The following is a 23,079-nucleotide window of genomic DNA, read 5'->3' on the forward strand; positions in this document are numbered from 1 at the left end:
TCTGTAGTTTTAGTAGATACCATAATCTTTGAGTGCAAAGTACAAACAAGGAGGATCACATGAAGCAAAGGCTGCCTAAGTTAAGCCAGTCACACATTATTCACTTGTTTAACAGAGTTTTGCAGTCCTCAACACAGTGGATAAACTCTGTTAAGGGAATAAATTCAACTGTGTTTACCTGCAAACATATGCGAAAAGGTTTATCTTTTGTTGTTGTTAATGCAATACTATAATATGCATATGAGACCCTGCTTCAATAGACAACAGGTATAGTCAGTCACTCCAATAGAATAGTTCCATAACACATGAATTACGATTTCTGAAAAATTATCATCTTATATATAGTTATCTGTAATTGAGATAAAGTGACCTAAAGTTATCTGTGTTAATCAGTGAGCACAGCTTCTGGCATGCAGCAGGTTGGTCTATGAGTCCCTCATTGGCGTCTGCCCGTTTAGCAAACTCCCTTTGGAACGTGAATCATTTTAATCAGGCAGTGAGCTAAACAGCTATGGCCGATCGGGACAGGGCAATAGAGGACACGCAGGGAACCAAACTAGCTAGTAGAGAACGAGCACAGCTGACCAAAAGCTGGTTATGTTTGGGTTAATGTTTAGCCTCAGGACGGCCAGCTCATGGCCCTGCAGCCGTTTGTCTCGGCTGAGCAGCCTAAGAGGACCTCCGCCTTCCAGGAGCCACTCATCTAAAATGGTGAGTACTGCGATGACAGTCGGACTTTTAACATTACCATTTAAAAGCATGTTGTATACGTGCTCGAAATGAAAGTTTGAATCTCTTATGACAGTGTTTTCTCATTAGATGAACCAGGCACAGACAGTTTCTAGATTGAGACGACAACCGTTAGCGAAAGACACATTGAGCTCGTACCAGCTTACATTTAAAGTAATAATGAAAATGTTAAGAGAGAACTTTTTAAATTGACGCTTAAATTACATTTTTTCCAAACGTTTTGCTGCTACTGTGGTATGCGTTAAGTCTGATTTAGCTTAGAATTAATGTTGTATCGTCTGAATTTGCAAGTTAGACATTTTAAGCAAGTTTGGTATGTTTATTATTATTATTTTTTTCAATGAAAATGGCAAAAACCCAGGAATGACAAAAAATAAAATAATAAAAAGAAATAAAAAAATGAGCTTCAGCTTGGTTAAACTAGCGTTGGTAGGTTTCTAATTTTTAGTAAAACACTGCCACCTTTTGGACGCAGCACAAATAGCACCCAGGTATCTGCGTCAGCGTTATCTGGATGTAAAGGCACATCTTGAGGGCTGTGGTCTCACATTGAATTATATACCAACAGATTATAAAAAAAAGAATCCCAAGAACCACAATCGGTAATGCAAATAGCCAGTTTGAATGATGGGAAAAGATATATCAGTAAATGTGTATTCCTTGTTGTTACCAGTCGTCAGACTCCCATTGGCTCTCCCCTGCAGACCGGGACCAGCTGGTGATGGAGCTCAGGGCCACAGGATGGATGGAAGTGGAGGATCGCGATGCTATCTTTAAGGAGCTGCACTTTAAAACCTTTAATCAGGTTTGTGTATTTGTGTTACATCTAACTTATTTACAGTAAATGTTGGACCTCTGAAGTTTTTGAGATTTTTGTTTTGGTCACTTTCATAAAACATTTTACATAAGCACTGCAATTTGTATATAGGCTGGTCATAGAAGATCATCCACTTATTGCAGGGTTGGTAGTCTGAACCTTCTCTTGTTCAAGTGGTGAAGTGTTCACAGGGAAAACTCAAATCCGATGACGCAGTCTTTGTGAATGGTTAAATGAGTGGTATGATCCTACAACAATGTGCATTTAGCATTTACAAACACCATGTACAAATACATACAAAGTAGGTCATTGTTTTAGGTGGAAGCAGTGTTGGTGTGTACTATTGGAAGATGAGATGTTCACAGAGATGAACACACACTACTATTAAAGCATCAGATGTCACTTGAAATATTTACTCATTGATATCCAGCTTTAATCAGATGTGGGTAGTTCAGGCTCTGGACATTGCCTCTGAGACATGTGCCCTATACATAAAATCTGTGCATCGTTTGCTTGTTATTAATGGGAACTCTGTCTGATGCTTTGCAAATCCACCCAAAGACAATATGTGAGTAATATTTAAATCCGAAACATCCATCCATCCACACATTGATCCTCTGTACTCGCTTGATCCTGTTCAGGGATGCTGGAGGCTGGAGCCTTTACCAGCGAGAGCAACCTGGACAGTCCATCACCGAGTTAGTGCAGATATAAAACAAGCATGCACGCTCAGACCTACAGCCAATTTAGAATCGCAGCTTACTTTTTATGCATGTGTTCGGACTGTGGAAGGAAATCGGAGCAGCTGGAGAAAAACCTCAAAGGCACACAGAGAACATGCAAACTCAAAGCCCAACCTCACCATCAAGTTGGATCAAATAACCGTCTTGCAGGACTTCAGTGCGAACCGCTGCATAACCATACATCTAGATCAGACAGGAATAAATAAGATACATGTTGAATGAGGAGAGCCATACGCACACTTTAAAACTGCACTTAAGGAATGCTTTGGATTGGTTTTCATTCCATGTCATGGTGATGCATTGTGTGAAATTGTAAAAACCTAGAAACAAAGTCTTGCTACAGTATTTTTCATTAGCATGAATTGCACCAGAAGTTATAGTAATTATAATGATAATACCAGCTTCAACTATGTTTTTTTAATTTTTTTTTATAACAAGGCTCTAAACTGAAGATTCACTGTGCTTTTCCAGATCCTTTGAATGTGTCCCACAGCATTCCCCAGTAAGTAGAACTTGCTTAGGTGTCATTGGGATTCTCAAAACATAAGTTCTTAAACCCAGACCGTTATGAATGTGTGTGGTCTGTTGTTAAAGTTGTGTGATATGATATAAAGCTCCAGAAAAAACTAATGAGTGAACCTTGAGATTACACTATTCACCCACAGATATGTACTACATTCTTAGCTTTTTGTTGTCAGTAGTCCTTCATCAGGCTCTACCTTGTCTTTACTGCAAATAGTCTTACAATTATTTTTGTTTTTTTATTTATCCGCATCTCTGGTACGCAGCTTTGCTACTTTAGCTCAAGTAAGTTTGAGCGAAGTAAACTGCAATGTCTCAAGGCCACTTAGCGGACTTCCTCTAATCCTGTCGTTAGTTGTTTTAGCCGCTAAAGCAGTCTGTTTTTACACTTCCCCGTGTTTGAAGTCAGGGGGCGAGCGCCGACCTTCCCCATCTGTACCTCCCGGCTCTAAAGACTCTCCTCTTACCCCAACACGTCAGGCTGCATTACCCAGAGACAAGCCAGGCGGCCAGTTGGCAGCAATTAGGGTTTTGATCAGAATGATTTCCTTCACAAACAATCAAATTGGTTAAAATGTCTCATCTGGTTCACAAACCACTAACAGCCTCATCATTCCCTTTGGTAGATGGGCTTAGCTTTCTTTCTTCTTCTTTTTTTCTTTCTTGCTTGTTGCATTTCTTGTCGCCTCCTTTCCCTATCTTTGCCTTTCAGTCTTTGTCTCTCATTCCTATTCTGTACCCCGTGTTATTGGGATATGAGCTCATGTTGTTCCAGTTTTACATGTTGGCTGCTCTGTGTCTGCCTCTCCGCTCTTCTTTTTCACTCTCTTTTATTCTCTCTCTAGACACCCCACCAATTCTCTGATGTATTTTCACAAACTCTCCTGCTCGTTTTTCATGGTTGTACTTAAAGGGCTTTTACTGAAGGGGAGTGGAGATGAGGAGTGACATGCTGGCTGATTTCCATTTGCCACTTATCTGCAAGTGATGGACTTGAAGAAATCGGATCCCCAAGAGTTTATAATGAGAATAACAAGTCCACCATCTGTGTGTAGGAACACTTCCTCCTATGTCCTCCAGGGGGCGGTAGAGTTGTACCCATTACTGTGTGTAAACCCATGGCAGCAGTCTGAGGTAAAGCTGAGCTGCTAATGAACTAAAAGCAATATGCCTATTGCGCTTGCTTTTTTTGTTGTTTATTTTTCATTGATTACAGTGAATGGAAAGTGTTATGATGTCATAACAAGGTCAGTCATTTATCGGCGGCTTGTGTGTACACTATGTGTTGTTAGTGGTGTTAGTAGTCTTGAGAAGTTATGGCGAGGGATTTTTTTCTTTGTCAAGTCGAGAGTATTTAATCAGATCTGAGAGGCACAATCCTCTATTTAAAGTCATTTAGGTTAGTGCGAATCCCTGCAATCACATGTGGAAACATCTCTGCATATGCTTGTCTTTAATACTGTAAATTCTGGTTTGAATTGTGTGTTTTTAAGTTGCAGTCACTGATGTTGTTTATGCATAAAGCTTTATGCTGTGTATGTTTACAACTGACCATCTGCTAAACATTTTGGTGGATGAAGCTGAAACATTCATGCGACACAAGTGAAACTAGTAGCCTTAAGAGGCGGCATGTAAAGGGAAGGTGAGCTGTGCATGCTCAACTTCTGTGGTATGTTAGCTGAGGTTTACAATGATGGCATTCCTTCTTTCGCCACAAACATTCATTCATGCAACAATGAAAACATCTTTCAAAAGCTGTGTTTTTAAGATAGAAAAATGGCTGGTTATTATTTTCAGTCTAACTTGCAAAGTCAACTAATCTTGTCTTAACTAAAGGAGGGCAACTTGTATATTCAACAGTCTTTAATGAAACATACAGTTTAATGAATATGTGAGATAAATAACTCTTTTTATAAAGGGATGAAAACACTGCACATAAGCGTTATTTGAAATGATTTAGAATTTCTGATATTCAAATGACTTTTTGATTTGAGTTAATTCACTCATTGATTAACAAATTAATTGACAATGAAAACTTAGCTTTATCCTTATTTCTGCTCCTTTTTAATATGTTTACCTAATAAATTTAGGTGAGCTAGAGCTAAACATTACTTAAAAGGCTGAGTTTAAATTTACAACAGTTCAGTTCTGTACAATACATAATATATGAAACATGATGTCATACCAAACCAGTTTGTTGTGTGTTAGCACTGTGCACATGAATATCTCATAATGAAATCACATTAGAAATATATCAACAACATATTCACGTACATAGTGGCAACTTTATACTTTCACACTTTACATACTTGGTAGAGCACTGATGTTGTGGTTAGTATCCGCACCTCACAGAAAGAAGGTTCTCAGTTTGAATTTGTGTGGAGTTTGCATTTTCTCTGCGTGCTTGCGTGGGTTTTTTTCCTAGTTCTCCACTTGAATGTTAGGTTAACTGTTGATTCTAAATTGACCATTGGTATGTGAGCATGCATGGTTATTTGTTTACTGAGTGAGCTCAGCGATGGACTGGTGACCTGTACAGGCTGTACCCTGCCTCTTGCCCTATGACAGCTGGGATATTCTACAGTTACCCCAGGACCCTTAGCATTATAAAGCAGGTATAGAAAATGGATGGATGGATTTGACCTACTCTTGCCTTTATGCAGTTTGCAAAAAATAAAAAAAAATATTGCAAGAGAAGCTGTCATGAGGTCCATATAGGCGGTTATAAATGACAGTGGCCAACATTTTGACTTATTTAGATATTTTGACTTATTTTGGACAAAAAAGGTTCTGATACAAATACTGAAACAACATGCTGAAGCCCCAGTTGACCACAGTCAATAACTGCATTACAAACGGCACAGAACATGAGAGAAGTGCAGTGTTCGGCTGCTCCATTTGCTCCGTTCTTGGAGGCTGATCGTCCCCTCCCCTCATTTTATATTCAGTTGGGGCCTCCCTCTCCTCTAAATCTCCTTCAAGCCTCTGCCTCTCGTTAAGGGCCTTGGTCTGCTTGTGTTGAATAAGTTGTCCTACAACTAAAACTGAGCCCCTGTGTAAACCCAACTCTCAGAGCCATCCTTCTCCTGCTTCGTCCACACACACAGTATGAATGCAGGGTTAGACTCACGGCTTATTGTGCTGACGGTGAGGCTTCCTTGGCATCTAACCAATGAAGCAGATTTTATAAAGAACTTTCTTTCCACAATCAATCAATCAATTTCTTTTATCAGAGTGTGTTGTATGTTTATTTTTTAAATGTTGTGCTCCTAACTTACATCTAAGTTAGTGTTTTGGTGTTCCTGTATGACATACATATATATATATATATAATGATCCAGATATTTGATAACTCGCAAAACTGCCAGCTAAATCTAATGTACACCTTGGTATGTTCACATTTGTATACATGCTAACCCCTGCACAAGTGCTCCGACCATATCCCTTTCTCAGAGTTGGAGGCCAGTTAATCGGCTCAGCGGTGTTCAGTTCCCATCTCTGTCTCCAAAATGGAAGTCTCCCTGGGAACTAGAAGCAGCCTGCATTCATCTCATTCTGTGAAAATGGCTGGAGGGTGTGGCACCCAAGTTGAAGTTGGTTAGATAATCTACCTATCAGACCACGGGTAAGCTAAGATGGCCCTGACGTCTGTTGTCTTTTGACGAGACCAGTGTCTTTTTAAGCCCTGGCTGGTAACCCTGCGTTTAATGAGGGGTTTGCATAAGTTGGCCTTAACCCCATGCCTAAGCATTACATGACACTTGTTACATAAATAGGAGCTGACATGCGTGAAGAGTTGTTACACATGATGTTAGTCACTAAATGTGTGTTCACAATGTGGCAGAGTGCATTTCCTCTTTATTAGAGTTCAAAAGTGAAGCTCTTTGTGTTTCTCAACTGTAAGAATGTTAATTTGAGAAGATTAATACTGCTGATGTTTCAAATGCCCAGCAAAGTCCTGCCTACTACATGAAAGAGTTTTAGAGTTGGAAGTCTTGCCTCATCATTATTTGATACGTTGCTTTAAATTACATGTCAGTTTAGCGGGCAGCCTTGCCCAGCCAGCTGGAAGCTTTTGAAGAGCTGTTTGGGAAAGAAGAGAAATGAGACATAAGAGGCGTGGTCATGATCATGACAATCACCACAACCACTACCATTCAAATTATGTTGTTCTTGCTTTTCGCTGCAGCGGAGCGAAGGTTTTCTAGGAGGCTAACACCAATGTGGGAGATGATGGGGCTCGCGGGGTAATCATCGGGTAGTTGTGGTGGTGTGTAATGGAGGAAAACGGCTTGTCTTCATGTGTTTGCGTATGCTGGTGAAGTTTGCATGTGTGTGTTAGTACATGCCTACAGTGTGAATGTGTCTGTCAGAGGCTAACAAGAGTAGGCACAATCTGCATGCACTTAGTCCTGGCAAGGCAGAGCAGGCATTTCTAAGCCCTTGGACCGCGCGGCGGTGGAAAGCAGATCTGTAAATAACAGACACATGTGTTTGAAACTGAGTCCTGTATTTCAGCCCACAGCTGCATTGAGAGCGAGAACACCACGTCGCTCCAACGTCAAATTGTCTCATCTAGTGTTGTATGACAATCATGCTGTAATAGCACAAAATGGCTACTCAAAGCGGGTGTGTGGTGCGGTGGGGGGGAAGGGGCATAGCACGCTCTGCTGTCGGGTGTTTCTGATTATTTGAGATGGGGGGCCTGTGTAATGTCATGTCAAATTATCTGACTCTGACAGCTACAGCTTGTTGGGCCTGTTGGAGACAACGGCTGGGTGAAAGGATGGATAGCCGACTGGCTGGCTGACCTGTTGGCTTCATGAAGTGTGGCTCATACAATACAAATCGGGTAAACAAAGCAGTTTGAGAAGGAGAGCCCTTGACCTCTCCTGACACATTGCCTGGGAGTGGAGGGGTGGTTTTATTTTCTTTTTAGCCCAAGTGGAGGGTGTTGAGATGACCCACGGGTGACAGATGGGCGTAGCGCTGCCACTTTACCTGCATTGTGTTCTGCTGCTATGCTTACTATCCCGAGGCACCATTACCTATGAGAGACGGCTGATGTAGAGCATGATTTCACTGGAATTTTTAGGTATCAAGGTTTTTTTTTTTTTTTTTGCAGATATTCAACTTAAATTCATTTGTAGTCAGAGATCACTGTTCTCTGTCCCTCTTCCCTCCTGAGACATGTCTTCTTTTCTCAGGGTTTGTGTTACTTAACTGTCATGTTATGTTTCATGTTTCCTTCTGCTACAAATTGCATTTTACTCTGAGACTCTTCTTATGATAAAAACAGTGGAGCGCAGCACTCATAAGTTTGGAAAATAAATGAGAGCTTTGGTTGGGATTTATGCACTGTTAATTCAACAGACTCAAAGCGTATATATAATGTACTTTTATTTATAAAAATGAATTAGCCAATAATTTTTCCTGATTATTGGCTAACTTGATCTTGTCACAAGATGGCTTTGGAAGAAAATCTACTTCTTGCATTCAAACTAAATTGAAGTGACCAGTTATTGGCCCAGTCTAGAAGCTGCCAAGTCTATAAATCTATGAAAACATGTACAGATGTAATGGTGATGTTTGCAGCTGCAGACCTGGCGTAATGTCAGCAAGCATACTCTGTTATTGTGATGTTGATGTCTATTATTGTGACCCGGTTGGCAAACATGAAACGTTAAAGATAACTGTTCCTGCATTGAAGAAGAAAAAAAAAAACACCTGTTAGTCTCACATGTTTGTCTCTAGCAGGAACAAAGTAAACCATTTGCCTATTAATGTCTGTTGTAGGCTAGCGTCAACAAATTGGATCAACATGTGGAGCTAGTTGGCAAATCAAACTCTTGCCAAAGCCACTCAGAGAAAGAGATAAAAACCCTTTTCCAACGAGACAAGCTTTCAGTGTACACCTTTGTCCTTATTTTAATGAAGAAAAACCTAACTCAAGTACCTCAACATAGATAATATAAGCATCTACTCTTACCTTTTTAGGAGCCAGCATTGTTCACTCGTCACACCAAAAAAAAAACAAAAAAAAACTTGCATGTAGCTGCTGCCATAGAAGGCTTTTTCATAGACAACTTCATGTTGTCTACAAATGAACCTTCCTCAGAATTCAGCTGTCATACACTTGAGCTTAAAGCTGTAACTGAAAGAAATGACATGAGAAATGGGGGAGAAAGTACCAGAGCTGTAAGGCTGCCTGGTTGGACAACTGTACAGTGAGCCTAAACCCACTGAAGAGCTCCCTAAAGCTGAGGGAAACTGCTGCTTATTCACATCCCCATTCACATTGTGATGGTACTGGATTTGTGAGGTAGATATCTAGATATCTAGATATTTTAGATCTTTTTACCATAATTCATAAAACAATGTGAATAATTATATTGTTTTTAACAAACATAACAAAAATTGTTTCGGTAATGATGCCTCAAATCTGCTTAGTTGACTTTGTGTTGCTGTTTATAAATTATTCAAGTGTATCATACAGTCACAGAAATAGAAAATACATCCTCTTTCTAGTTTGAAGTTTTATGTATCAGGACATAATTTAAAGGGGAACTCAGTTTTTTTTAAACCTAGACCTTATTTATGGCCTGAAATACGTTTATCTACTCACCGAGAACAGTTTGGCGAAAGTCGGCATCTTTCGGAAGCTATTTAGAAAACTCGCGGTCGGCCTATATCCATATAAAGGAGTGAACAGGGCAGGGACGATGCAGCCTCTAAATAAGGCATTATCTGTCTTTATTTCACCAATACTTTAAGACGAATGAATGAACGAACGCGTACTATTGCTTTGTTAGCACATAGCGACTGTTATGTGGCTACTTGCAGCTATAGGAGAGCTAACGGAGGGAATTCTACACACACCTCTACTGGGACCACTTCATCGAGAAATAAGGTCTAGGTTTAAAAAATATCATATGGTGTGAAAATTGGGTAAATACAACGTCAGATGAACAACAATATGCAACATATTGTGCTGGGCTTTGGGTCATTGCAACACTTTTATTCTTTTTCTGCCATTCTGATGTAGATTTGCTGCTGTTTGGTTTTCTCCAAATGTGCTGTGCACCAGATCCTGTATGTTTTTTGAAGAGAAAAGAAGCTTTCTCCTGGCATCCATTCAAAATCAAGCCAGACTTGTTCTAATTGTGCTGTCACTAACTTTAACATTTAACATGTTTTTTGCAGTTTTTCTGAACATTAAACAGTCTGACCTCGCGGTGAACTTGCTGGAACATCCACTCCTGGGAAGTTTGACAAAGTGTCTTGAATGTTTTCCGCTTGTGAACAATCTTTGTCTATGTAGCATGATGGACTCCAAAGGGTTTAGAAATGGCCTATAACCCTTCCCAGATTGATGGGCAGCAACAATTGCTTCTCTAAGATCATTGCTGATGTCTTTCCTCCTTGGCATTGTGTTAACACACACCTGACCTATAACTATCTATATATATATATATATATATATATATATATATGAACTATGGCCAACGGGTCTTTCATTACTTATATTTTTATTTGTGTTGTTGTTTGTGTTGCTCTGCTCAGACTCATGGGAGACGTGCTTGTTTTCCTTCCCTGTTTCCATAGCGATAGCGGCGTGCCTGAGAAATATATATTATACTTTTTTTTTCAGCGTGAGAAATACCATTTGTGGCGTGTGACTGTGAGAACTCGTTGAAATGCATGTGTCTCACGCTCATTGCGTGAGACACCTACTCCTTTAATGAGAGTCCTGATTAAAGGAGTAGGTGTGTAAGGACACATTTTCTTTTTTGACATGTTCTTGCTGTTCTGCCAGCACAGAATTCATCTTTTTTTGCTGTTTTTAAGTCGCTATTCTGATACTCGGGGGTGGAGTTTGCTGACATCGGAAACTTGTACCTAAATTGTACCACGAATAGGATCACATGTGCATCTGCAAAGTCCCACTCCATCCATACATCGTGACGTAGCATTAACGTTTTGAGAGGAGGGAACATGCTTTTGAACAAGCATCAGTCAAATCTTAAGCTGAAAGGTCCAGTATGCAGATGGACGACAGCACTGAGCATCTAGATATTTGTAGCCTAAGTCTGAGCCAGTTTGGAGTGAGGAAGTGTTGTTCCATAACAGAGTCCAGGGGAGAAAGTGAGTTTCGGAAAAAGTATTGTGCTTTGTAATGGAACAACATGCAGGAGCCTTCAAGTGTTAACACTGAATCATTTTACCTGTCACTCTGTGTTCCCCAGCAGCAGATTAGGTTGAGTTCAGTCCTGAGAGAGGAGACTTGTTTGAACAACACCTTACATGACAGGCTGCTCAGCCATCTCCATTAGAGCCAATGAAAACTGAGAAAAAGCAGACCGCCTTGCTCCCTAAATTGGTGCCTCTGGGGTCAAGTTGCAGGAATATGTCAATTACTTAAATTGATCAGGAGACCGTTTCCTTGATAACCAATTTTATCAAGCTGCCGATCGTGTTACATGCATAGTCCTGCAAGGGAACCAAACGGGTCATCTTAGAAAATGGCTACACTGCACTAAAGACGAAACGCAATTTCCTTTGTGAAAGTAATTGTGTTTCGTCATGTCAGGTGGTAGATGGGGCCGCAGCAGCGGCTGTAAACAATGGTATTTCAGTTGATTTAATTAGGGAGAGAGGAAGCATTTAGGGGCTTAATTGAGATTGCAGTGGGAAATTGCTCTGAAATGGGTCTACCTGATTTTTTTTTCTTTTTTTTTCTTTTTTCCCCCCTCTCCTCACAACCAGTATGACGAGGATTTCACTCTCCTCTTTGTAGATAATTAGAATTATCGTAATCACTACCTGGATGGCCCGTGATTGGAGAAAGCCACATGCCTAACCTGAAATATGACGAGTATTTATGTTTGCCTGACTGTGTGTGTGTGTTGGTTTGGAAGTGTGCACACATACATTTTGGAGTTTTTTTTAAATGCACAGAAGCCTTTTTGTGCTTCTCCTTGCCTCAGATGGCAACATTGCTCTTTTTGCTGTGTGTATTTGTGCTAACATATTTTATTTATGTATTTATTTATTGTTTTTACATCTGAGAACCAACCTTTTAAAACAAGGTTCATCAAGTCTGCAACAAGAACTGCAACAATAAATAAATTCATCATCAAAAAAGTTCAAAATTCACCTTTAAGAAAGCGCTTCTTTTGTTCAGCCTCTACAATGTTAATAGTTTCAGGTTTCTTCCGTAATCTGTGGTTCCAAAGTCAAATGAATGCTGCAACACATTCTCAGGTACATTAGCTTTTGTTATGATAGATTGGCATCATTTTGAAAGATTAATTTCAGGAGGATTTCTTTGAATGTTTGAATTATTTCATAAAATATTTTAATTAGAACAGCTTGTATTTATGCTTTGCATTTTTATGATCAGTCACTGCTGAGACCAGAAGCAATTACATTAAACTACAAAAATATATATATATATTTATGTCTTCTGAAACTGGACCTTGTTCCACTGGCATTTGACCTGAAATCCTATTAAAAATCCTGTTGTGAAAGTTAACAATAACATTATAATCATGTTGCAACGAGATAAATGTTTCCAGGTGTATTTAGCAACTTTCTTGCCACCCACAAGTGGAGGCTGATGTGTAAATGCAAATGATAATATTGTTGAAGTCTTCAGAGATTAACTTATATGAGCGATATAATAACAGTTGTTTCTCTTTGTACAATGTACTTTGTACTTTTAAGCTGTGAATTATATTGTCTAGTATTTTTTTCATCTCCACTTACATTGGGGTTAGATTAGGCAAAAAGCTTGTAAAAGAATAGCAGGAAAAAGTATTCTTATTGTTTTTGATAGAAACTTTTTCTTCCCTCTACAGGCATTTGGCTTCATGTCACGGGTGGCTCTGCAGGCAGAGAAGATGAACCATCACCCAGAGTGGTTCAATGTATATAATAAGGTAATGGGTATCTCTAAATGATAGCTCAAATCCCACTGTGTAATAGAGTTTAAGGAGTTATTTACAGTGCTTCATTTATTTAGTATCAACTACAGATGTACTAACATGTGGAATCAGATTTTTTTATCCAGCTGGTTGTTTGAAATACTGCTGTATTAACAATCCAAGGGTTGGTTTGTAACAAATTATAGACACACTTGGATCGATCAACCCTGGATAAAGTCAGATTTTTTTCATGTAAAACAGTCATTGCTGGTTTTGAGGAGCTCTCCACTCAAAGCCTGAAACACGCCATTAGTCAGGGTGAGGAAAAAAAAAACCCAACAGCTTCACGCTATAATCCCACCATTTTACCAAGTGAAAACTTTTGCAAATATCTCACCAGCACTCGCACACACGCTCTTAAAATCCTCAAGAGTAAAGGAGTGGTTGATATGACAAAGCCAGTCCGTGAAAATCTCTCAGCATTAGGCTGTAGCCACTGAGTTACTGTGTGGTGGACCAGGCCTCTCTGAGAGGAATGCTGCTCCTAATCCACTCTTTATTAAAGTGGCTGCAGAACAGTGCTGCAGGTCTCTGAGCCCCCACAGCACTTTCCACCAGACGCTTGCACACAAATCCCACTCTAACTTAAGTTCAACCCCGACAACATAGTTGCTGTTTACGGAGCTGCTGCTAATATTCTCTAAAATTCAATCACATTCTGCTATGTTTTCTTGGCTATCCTCATCAAGACATGTTTACAAGCTTTCTCTGCAGGGTGTAACCTCATTGGTTGAGTCAAACTTCAGTTGGTGGAACCAACAAACCTTAGATACACACAGTTCTTTACAAATAACAGGACAAGATCTCTCTGTGTGCATTGTAGATATAAAGAAAGACGATTTTGTGAAATATGATTGAGTTTGTGGTTTAAGGGGGAAGTCGTGTGCTGGCAATGTTATGTGGCATCAACAGCCAGGCGCAGTGCGTGTGGGCAGTTTCCTCAAGTCTCTTCACAGAAACCAAAACCAAAACTTGTACTTGCTGGTCGGCCAACCACATCATAACTGGAGGCACAGCACTGTCCTCTCCAATTAAGTTGGCTTGTCAATCAACAGCAAAGGAAGGGGCACAGTTAGGACCATAAAACTAGAGTGAAATTTAGCTTTTTTCAGTGTGTGTACAAGTCTCTGCTGTCTTAGGACAGACTGACAGCGTCATCATTATAGGCACATCGTTACTACTAACAACAAACTGCACTGTTGTTGTGTCCTTTCTGTTCATGGGATTCACTTAAACTCTGTTTATAGGAGCAAACTGGTCTGAATTTGACAGTTGAAGTTAGTATGTGGCCGCCCTTTCTTCACATCGTGGTAGGATGTGTTGAATTGAATTATCCTAATGCGTTCTGTGGGCTGATTAGTACATTTCTCATTACAAATGCTGTAGACAGACTCACCACAGGTGTAGTTTGCTGTTGTGCTGTTGTTGCACAGGATTCATGTTTAAACTTGGTAGTTGAGTTTGAAAACTACCAGCTTTCTCTGCAAATGTTGGACCGCTTGGAGAGTGCTACATAAAACTCTTTTTTTGCAGTATCTTTACATTGTTAACCACGCAAATCTTTCACATTGGGAGGAGACGGTCTTTGAATCGTTCTACATGACATTCCTGGTCCTTTCTTCATCAGAAATTTGGGGTCTATAGCTGCAGTGCAGAGAGTTTCAGTGATTTTATTTTATTTATATATTTTTTAAATTTTATTTTTAAAAATGAACCAATATTTCTATGAGGTGAACAAGAGTGACAGGAACCAAATACAAGTGATAGCTCTGGCCACCCTGCTATACTATGATGAACCTTGTGTTTTTAAGTGGCACTGGTGTGCCTAGTTTCAGTTTAGCACTGTCTCAAAAAATTATCGCAAAATACAATTAAATTATCAGTCTGGAGCCCTGTGGCTGCTGCCAATTATAAAGCTTCCTTTGTAATGACTGACTCGCACTGAACAGTTAGAAATAACTTAACGTCAACTTCCACTAAATCAAAAACTGTATTTCAGTTACCCGATCTTGCTCCTCCAAACTGTAGTGCATCTCACTGTAGCTCGTAGCTGATAAATTATTACCAACTCTGCAGTGAGAAAGCAGAGACAACATTTTAACTTTGCACGGTGAAAAACATTTAAATACCTTGAACATTAAGGAATCCATCTATCCATCCATTTTCATCTGCTTTTCCGAAGTCGCATTGCGGTAGGCAACAGATCAAGGAGAGAAACCCAGACATCCCTCTCCCCAGCGACACTCTCCAGTTTCTCCTTGGGGATGCCAAGGCGTTCACATGCCAGATGGGACATATAATTCCACCAGCGAGTCATGGGTCTCCCACGGCCTCCTCCTATAAGGACGTGCCTAGAAAACCTCGAATGAGGGACGACCAGGAGGCATTCTAACTAGATGCCTGAACCACCTCAGCTGACTCCTTTGGACATGGAGGAGCAGCAGCTCTACTCTGAGTTCCCTCCGAATGGCTGAGCTCCTCACCCTATCTCTGAGTCCAGCCACTCTGTGAAGGAAACCCATTTCAGCTGCTTGTATCCGCAGTCTCGTTCTCTCAGTCACTACCCAGATCTTATGACCTTAATCGAGGGTTGGAACAAAGATGGACCAGTAAGTTGAAAGCTTCACCTTCTGGCTCAGCTCCCTCTTTACCACGATGGACTGGAGCAGAGCCCTCATTTATATTGACGAAGCCCCAATCCGTCTGTCCATCTCTCGCTCCAACCTGCCATCATTCATGAACTAGATAGCCAGATACTTAAACTCCTCTTACTAAGGTAAGGACTCATCCCCAACCCGGAGAGTATTCCACCTTTTTCCGGTTGAGAACCATGGCCTCGGATTTGGAAGAGCTAATCTTCATCCCGACTGCTTCACACTCAGCTGCGAACCGTTCAAGTGTGCACTGAAGGTCCTGGCTTGAAGAAGCCAACAGAACCACATTATCAGCAAAAAGCAGAGATATGATCCAGAGGTTCCCAAACCAGACGCCCTCCTCGCCACGACGACACCTTGAGATCCTGTTCATGAAAATCACAAACAGGATCAGTGACAAGTGGCAGCCCTGGCGGCGTCCAACACGCACTGTAAACAAGTTCGACTCAGAATGCAGAATGCAGACACAGATCTTGCTCTGATTATACAGGGGCCGGATAGCTTGTAAAATCGACTCCGGTACCCCATACTCCCTCAGCCCCCCTCCCCCACAGAATCCTTTGGGGAACACGGTTGTAAGCCTTTTCCAAGTCTACAAAACAAATTTACACTGGATGGTCAAACTCCCTTGGTACCCTCAGTAACTCTGCAAGGGTTAAGATCTGGTCCACTGTTCCACGACCTGGGTGCAAGCCCCACTGCTCCTCTTGAAACTGAAGTTCAACAATCGGTCAGAGCCTTCTCTCCAACACCCTGGAGTAAACTTTCCCAGGGAGGCTTAGTAGTTTGATAACACACTCTCCGGTCCCCTCTCTTAAAAATGGGAACCACCACCCCGGTCTGCCACTCCATAGGCGTTGACCCAGACTTCCATGCAACATTGCAACAGGTAGCCCCACCATGTCCACAGCCTTTAGCATCTTGTGGCAAATCCACCCCTGGAACTTTGCCGCTGGGAAGCTTTTTAACAACCTCAACGACTTCCGCCAAGTCCTCAGACTGCCTCCTCAAAGGAGGACAAGCAAACTCGATTGAGGAGATCCTCAAAAGTGCTTCTTCTACCATTTGACAATATCCTCAGTTTGGGTCAGCAGTAATCCATCCAGGTCAAGCAAAACCCGGGAAGGTCCCTGCGTTCCCTTTCTGAGCTGTCAAATGGTTTGCCAAAACACCCTTGAGACCCCCCCTCCCAAACGGATCCAACTCACCACCAGGTGGTAGTCAGTTGACAGGTACACTTATGAGCCCCTTTATGCTCGAATATGGTGTTTGTAATTGATAATCTATGGCTAGCACAGAAGTCCAAAAGCAAGACACCTCTCGGATTCAGATCAGGGAGACTGTTCTTCCCAATCACACCTCTCCAGGTAAACTCCATCATTGTCCACATGGGAATTGAAGTCCCCCAGAAGAACAGTGGAATCCCCAGGTGACACCAGCCAGAGACTCCAAGAAGGCAGGGTAATCTGAACTGCTTTTTGGTGCATATGCACAAACAACAGTCAGAACCTTCCCTCCTGTGATTTGCAGCCGCAGGGAAGCGATGCTCATGCTCACCAAGAACTCCCAACACGAAGGTGCTCAGTCGGCTTGAGAGTATCCCCACACCCGTCCGACGGCTCTCTCCATGGGCAACTCCAGAGTATGAGAGTGTCCAGCCCTTCTCCGGGAGTTTGGTTCCAGAGCCAACGCTGTGTGTGAAGGTGAGCCCAACTATATCTAGTTGGTATCACTTCACCTCACACACCAGCTCAGGCTCTTTCCCCGCCAGCGAGGTGACATTTCACGTCCCTAGAGCTAGTTTGCAACGCTCGGGATAGACACACCCAGGTCCCTGCAGTCCCAGGTCCCCAAAAAAAGCTAACTACAGTAAAGACAACATGGCATTCGTATTTAAACCAGTATTTCAAATTTTCCCTACTTTATTTATCTATTCATTTATTTGCAGTGGAGGATAAATCTGTATAAAAGTGAAATGCCAAATATTAGAGCCACAGGGGAGTTCCTTATCAAAGTATTTCCACTTTCACAGAACTTAATGAATAAATCTGCCATGGCTCTAATAATTTGGATGTCACCTTCTTTAAGGTTCTTCCAGCATATTTTCCACCAAAGAAAAATTAACAAAATCAAAAATTTGTTGTGTTCTGATCATATTTTCTTTTTTTAAATTAATTTTATTTTCATTGCATTGTGACTGAAAACAGTGTATATATGTCTTCACAGGTCCAGATTACATTGACTACACACGACTGTGGAGGACTGTCTAAACAGGACATCAAAATGGCGAAGTTTATTGACAAAATCGCACTTTCCATGTAACGTTTTGTCTTCAATCTGAAACTTTAATCCAGTTTTTCTAGTTTTCTTAATTTCAGTTCCTGCTCTCTGAAATAATTATTTCATATGTGCACAATATACATCTGTTTTTGTCTAAAAAAATTAAATAAAGTGAAGCCTTTAAAAAAAAAAAAAAAAAAGAAAAATGCATTTTTGTACAGCATACTTTCTACAAGATTTCTGTGAAAATAAAACTTTGATTTTTTTTTTTTTTTACGCTGTTGCGTCTGTACTGACGGTGTAAAAAAGCCTTCCTCCATGTTTGATTTCATTGCTATCAGAAAGACAAGTTTCACTTCTTTGTGTACTGTTTTCCCCCCTTTTTTTGTTTTATTTTTTCTTAGAAATTGAGTAAAGTACTCTTCAGTGTTCTGTCCAGTACATGCTAGTGATGTGGAGGATACTTTTTCTGCAGCGAGTCCCGCACTGGGACATATGTTCTCATTTTGGCTCTGTAGAGTGAAGCAAAACAAGGAAAGAGGTCAAAGTCGGTAGAAGGGGGATTTACTTGATTTACAATTTGTTAAGGCATGAGTCAGATAGAGCTCCTGTGTTTTCCCGACTGGATTGCCAGTAGAAAAAGATGGGCGAATAAGATGAGTGTAAGACCACAACTGTTAAATCAGGAGAAGAACTGTCATAAATGGCCTTTCTGTCCTTTGAGTCATAATTCACACATAATTCATCACTTTTTTGTGATGCAAATCTGACTCTACAAACGGAGAATAATTATGATCATTAGTCTTTCCTGAGTTCATCAATGTGTAAGAAGCCTCCTAAATTCACATTTTTTATTATAAGCCACCTTTAGCTACAGCACCCTCCATCAGATGTTTCCTGCAGCTGAGACTTGTGTGGCTTGCAAGATGAAAGGGGTGATGGGCCATTCCCCTCTACACAACTCTTTCAGTTAATCAGTATTTATGGAATGCCTTCATTGATCAGCTCACTTGAGGTTATGCTTTAGCATTTCAGTTGGTCCATACCATTCTGTTGTTGATTTATTGCTATCTAGCTTTAATGAATCCAAGCTCTCCTCAACCTCAGGTTAAGGTACCATTACACACTCCTGTAAAATATTTGATGAGATTCTGTTTTTTGTTCCCTAACAACTGCAATGCATCCAGACCCCGAGGTAGCAAAGCAGCCCCAAACCATGATGTCCCCTCCACTGTGCTTCACAATTTCATGTTGCCGTCTCTTTTATCCTCAGGTTTAGTGTAATCTTTCAACAGGAAATTTCAGAAGGGTTCAAATACATCCAGAAGTTCTATGCAGCAATGTGTGTTGTTTCAGTAAACTTTGTTTGCTGAAACCGTTAACTTCCTTTGCGTCTTACAAATTAAACTTTAAATAAATTCTTTGCAGGACAGTCCCTCTAATGGAGGGAGTAACGAGTATTGAACAGCCAGGTCTTTAGAAAAAAATCTGTAGTCCTTTCCCAGCTTTAACTTCGTAGTGTTTGCTCTAAGCTTGTGTAAAAGTTGTCACTGAAGACTGTTCGGACCAACTTCTGATTATAGACAACCAGGCTTTTTAGGCCTTTGTTATATGGAGGTAAGAGAATTGACATCACCCTCATGTGTGCATGGTAGATATGGAGTCTTGGCTAGCAGTTTGTTTGCTTAGTTTTGAGCAGAGATTGGAAGCATCTGGAAACATCCAGCATGGCTGTCAATCAATCTACAAGATCAATCTACAAGAAACTCCTGAACTCGCCAATTACCAAATTGTATGATATGTTTAACCTGTACAAAAACTAAAATAGAAAAAGTTACTGCACCAGTAAAACAAATACTTTGATTCTGCCTTGAAGACTATTTTGCCTCTGTTCATTTCAATTTCTCATTAGCTTAACAAGACTCCAAACAATTTGGAGTCTACTGCACATAACCCTAATTTCGATTACAAATATGAAGTAGGTGCAATGATAAAAACAGCATACTCGTAGAAGGGGTGAGAGAGTTTAGACACAAAACTGGTTGTTGCATCAGTTTTCACAAGTTTTCTTCAAATAGCTGCAATTAACTGCTTTATGGGTGTACAGTTGGATAATTGTTTGTTGCATTTATCCCTTTTGTCACACACGATGACGACATGTGACAAGTAAGCAGATTCCAGTCCAGCTAGTGCCAGAGTGTGTCTCCTGCATGTGTATGCAGTATATAAATCGGCTGTCCTTCACTTAAGTGTGCGGATGAAACCTCAACAACAAATAGTGGCAAGCTTGCATGATAACAGTTATCCAGATACTTTGCATTTAAACATTACTAAACGCTGCCTGTTTCCTGCAAAGTACAGCAGGGAACCTTCCCTTTGATGCTTTAGGTAACAAATAAACTTTAAAAAAAAACTCTTTTCTCATATTTTGTTGTGAAACATCAAAGATTGATTAAATTTTTTTTTCTAGAGGATATTACCGGATCACAACATGTTTTCAATTTTATTCGAACCCTTACTTGTCAAAGGAACTGTGTCACGGTCCATGATTTTGTATTAGATTATATAATTTGTCAAATTTGCACGCCTTTTTTGCAGTGAAAGCCATTTAGGCCCACCCATAAGCTGCTGAAGTTATATCACATTCTTACAATCCAACATACTATTGCACAGATGATCTCTTCACCAACCATTCTTTCTTTCGTTTAGTGGAGTTGTGACTGAACGACCGCTGTGTGTGTGAAACTGTACAGCCCTGACCCATGCAGACAGTCCTTTAGTTAACTAAGTCTGGAAGCAATACCAGTGAGTTCATGTGTTTTTAATATTTCCAACACAAGCTGCAATGCCTCTGTTTGCACTTCACTGTGTATCTCATCTGTATTGTTTTAAGTAATCACAAAAGCTCATTTTAACTGTTCCATAAAGAAGTGAGTTTAATCTAGTAGTTGCTGGTCATGAAAATATTAACTGATAGAAAAGATGACAAAACAAAGTTCTGCTACGCAAATCTAAATCAATTATTTAGACTTTAACTTGACATATGTTTAATACAACAGATCTTGTGCTGCGGAGAGGAATTGCCATCTGTTGGTTACATGCCTCCCTACAGCTCCAGCTCAGGCACAGTTACACACAGGCTCTGTCTTTCCTTTTACAAAAAGTTGGGTTGCTATATAGATACAAACAGATTGACTGCAAATCATTTAACACGTTTGGACCTCCTGCAATATTTGTGTGTTTCACCGTTTCAGATCCGGAGTAATGTTTGCATTATAGCTGTCATTACTGACACACACACAAACAATTATTTTATCTTTATTTTTGTTGTTCATAACCAAACCAAACTTTTAGAATTGTGTTTTTTTTATATTTATCGTGTTCTTAAATGCTTAGAATCTGAACCTCCAATCTGAATTTGCTGTGGCAATATGTATCAAAGCATATTTACTGTGTCATATTTCCTCAGTAGTACTCTGCATGGGTTAGCCACAGAGGGGTTAACTGACAAAATTTTAAAGAAAAATGTTCTCCAATCCTTTTCTGATTTAGAATTTCTATTGTTTAAGAGTTTGCCAGTTTTTCATAATGAATAATATGTCCATCAGATAACAAATCTAGATAAATAGGTCAGTCTGACACGTGGATTCTACAGAAGAGCCATACTGCTGTCATATGTGCAGAATGTAGTTTTCGATTGTCTTGCTGAAATAGGCAAGGATGTAATGGCTTAAAGTCTTTCTGAGGCCTGCAGGGATGTCTACTGAATCATGTTTTTACAGTGGTGCTGCCTGAGAGCTTAATAGTCTGTTCACTAATTATACTTTCAGCTTTGTCCTATGTGACCATATTTGTTACCATTTTACAAATCTTTCAATGTTATCATATAATGTATATGGTGAAATAAAAATCTTTTTCATTTCCTACAGAGATACATCATTGAACTTTAACAGAGTGGTGAACTGCTTCTCATCTTTACTTACTATATTTATTAAAGACTTATCTTCTCTAGGATTCGATACTGATCTGAGGTGTTCAACTAGGTGTTGTTTTAGCAGTAAGTTTCTAATCTTTTTCTGTCAGTTCCAACTTTTCTTTTTCAGTGTTGTGGTATCAAATTAAAAAAGAGCATACAGTTCTAAAAGAGAAAGAAAAAGAATTTCTTATCTTTAATGTGTTGTTGATGTATATCAAATGTATCAATACTTAAAAGGTTTAAATAATTCGCAAATCATTGCATTTGGATTTTTATATTAAACACAGCATCTCAGGTTTCCTGGATGTGAGGTTGTTTTTCTGCTTTGCACTTTGTATTTCAATTGTTTTTTTATACTTTTAAGCAATGAAATCCCTGTATCTTTTTTTAAAACTTTAAAACTGTGTGTTATACAGGCTGACAGTGTAGTACAGTACAATATATACTCAGTTTCAAAGTAGAATCTAATGCATTACTGTAGAAAAATAATAAGCTCACTGAAACACATTCCTAAGTAATGTGTTACAACTCTGTTTATGAAGAAATTTAACAATAGGCTATTGCCCTTTGGGAAAATTGTCTTACATGACTGATCAACAGGTCATAAAGAAGAAATGCATAAAATTATAGTTAGTCAGAACCAAAGATGACAACTTTAACTTCCTTGTCTTGTTGAATCAAACATCTGAAACCCAAAGATCTATTATATACAGTCCAATTGTTACATGTGAAAAGCTGGAACCAGTGAAAGATTGCTAATTGTCTCTTTTTACTTTATTTAAAAAATACCAAACTTTTTACTGATTTATATTGATTAACTAACTAAAAAATAAAATAACTGTTACTAGAAGGAATGATACTAACAGAAGGATCTCTTCTAGTATTATTATACTTGAAGGATCTCTCAGTGCTACACCATCCTCCTGCCCCTGAAAAGAGGGAGGAGGAGGACCTTGTTGCAATTCCTACAAGGTCAAGCTGGGCCAGACCAGGCCAGATGTGGACCTACAGATAATTGGCCTCAGCTGATGGCCAGAAGCAGCAAGCAGCCAAGTCAGTCCTCCCATTAGTGAACTCTCTTGTTTCTGGCTTCTTAATCCGTTTTCAGCTTCACCTACTAATTCTGCGCTGCCAGCAGTCCAGCCTGCACAAATACACGAACACACACATACACACCATAAGACAGACAATCAGGAGAACGAATGAGGGAGGGAAAGAAGATGATGGAGGATAAGAGATTGCAGAGGTGGAAGGGAGTAAAGAAGGTGCAGGTTGGGGGTGCCTTTGTTCTTTTCTTGCACGGATGAGATGGAAAAATAATAATTCTCCTCAGTGTAGGTCAAGTGCTCCT

The 23,079-nt window shown here is 40.0% G+C and overlaps 1 protein-coding gene across 2 annotated transcripts; it reads left to right on the plus strand.

Moving 5' to 3' along the window:
* Positions 1-442: 442 nt before the first annotated feature.
* LOC140279769 (pterin-4-alpha-carbinolamine dehydratase 2-like) lies at positions 443-21,903 on the plus strand. Of its 2 annotated transcripts, XM_072374936.1 has the most exons (4): positions 443-711; positions 1,424-1,555; positions 12,693-12,773; positions 17,699-21,901. In XM_072374936.1, exons 1-4 carry the CDS (start codon positions 598-600, stop codon positions 17,792-17,794), a joined length of 423 nt encoding a protein of 140 aa, XP_072231037.1. In that variant the 5' UTR covers positions 443-597; the 3' UTR covers positions 17,795-21,901. The 2 variants fall into 2 exon arrangements, with proteins under 2 accessions (XP_072231037.1, XP_072231038.1); XM_072374937.1 differs by lacking the exons at positions 443-711; positions 1,424-1,555 and adding an exon at positions 4,202-4,474 and having other exon boundaries at positions 17,699-21,903.
* Positions 21,904-23,079: the final 1,176 nt, after the last annotated feature.

The sequence above is a fragment of the Leuresthes tenuis genome, unplaced genomic scaffold, assembly GCF_036924035.1.
Source record: "Leuresthes tenuis unplaced genomic scaffold, fLeuTen1.0.hap1 SCAF_21, whole genome shotgun sequence".
Classification (NCBI taxonomy): domain Eukaryota; kingdom Metazoa; phylum Chordata; class Actinopteri; order Atheriniformes; family Atherinopsidae; genus Leuresthes; species Leuresthes tenuis.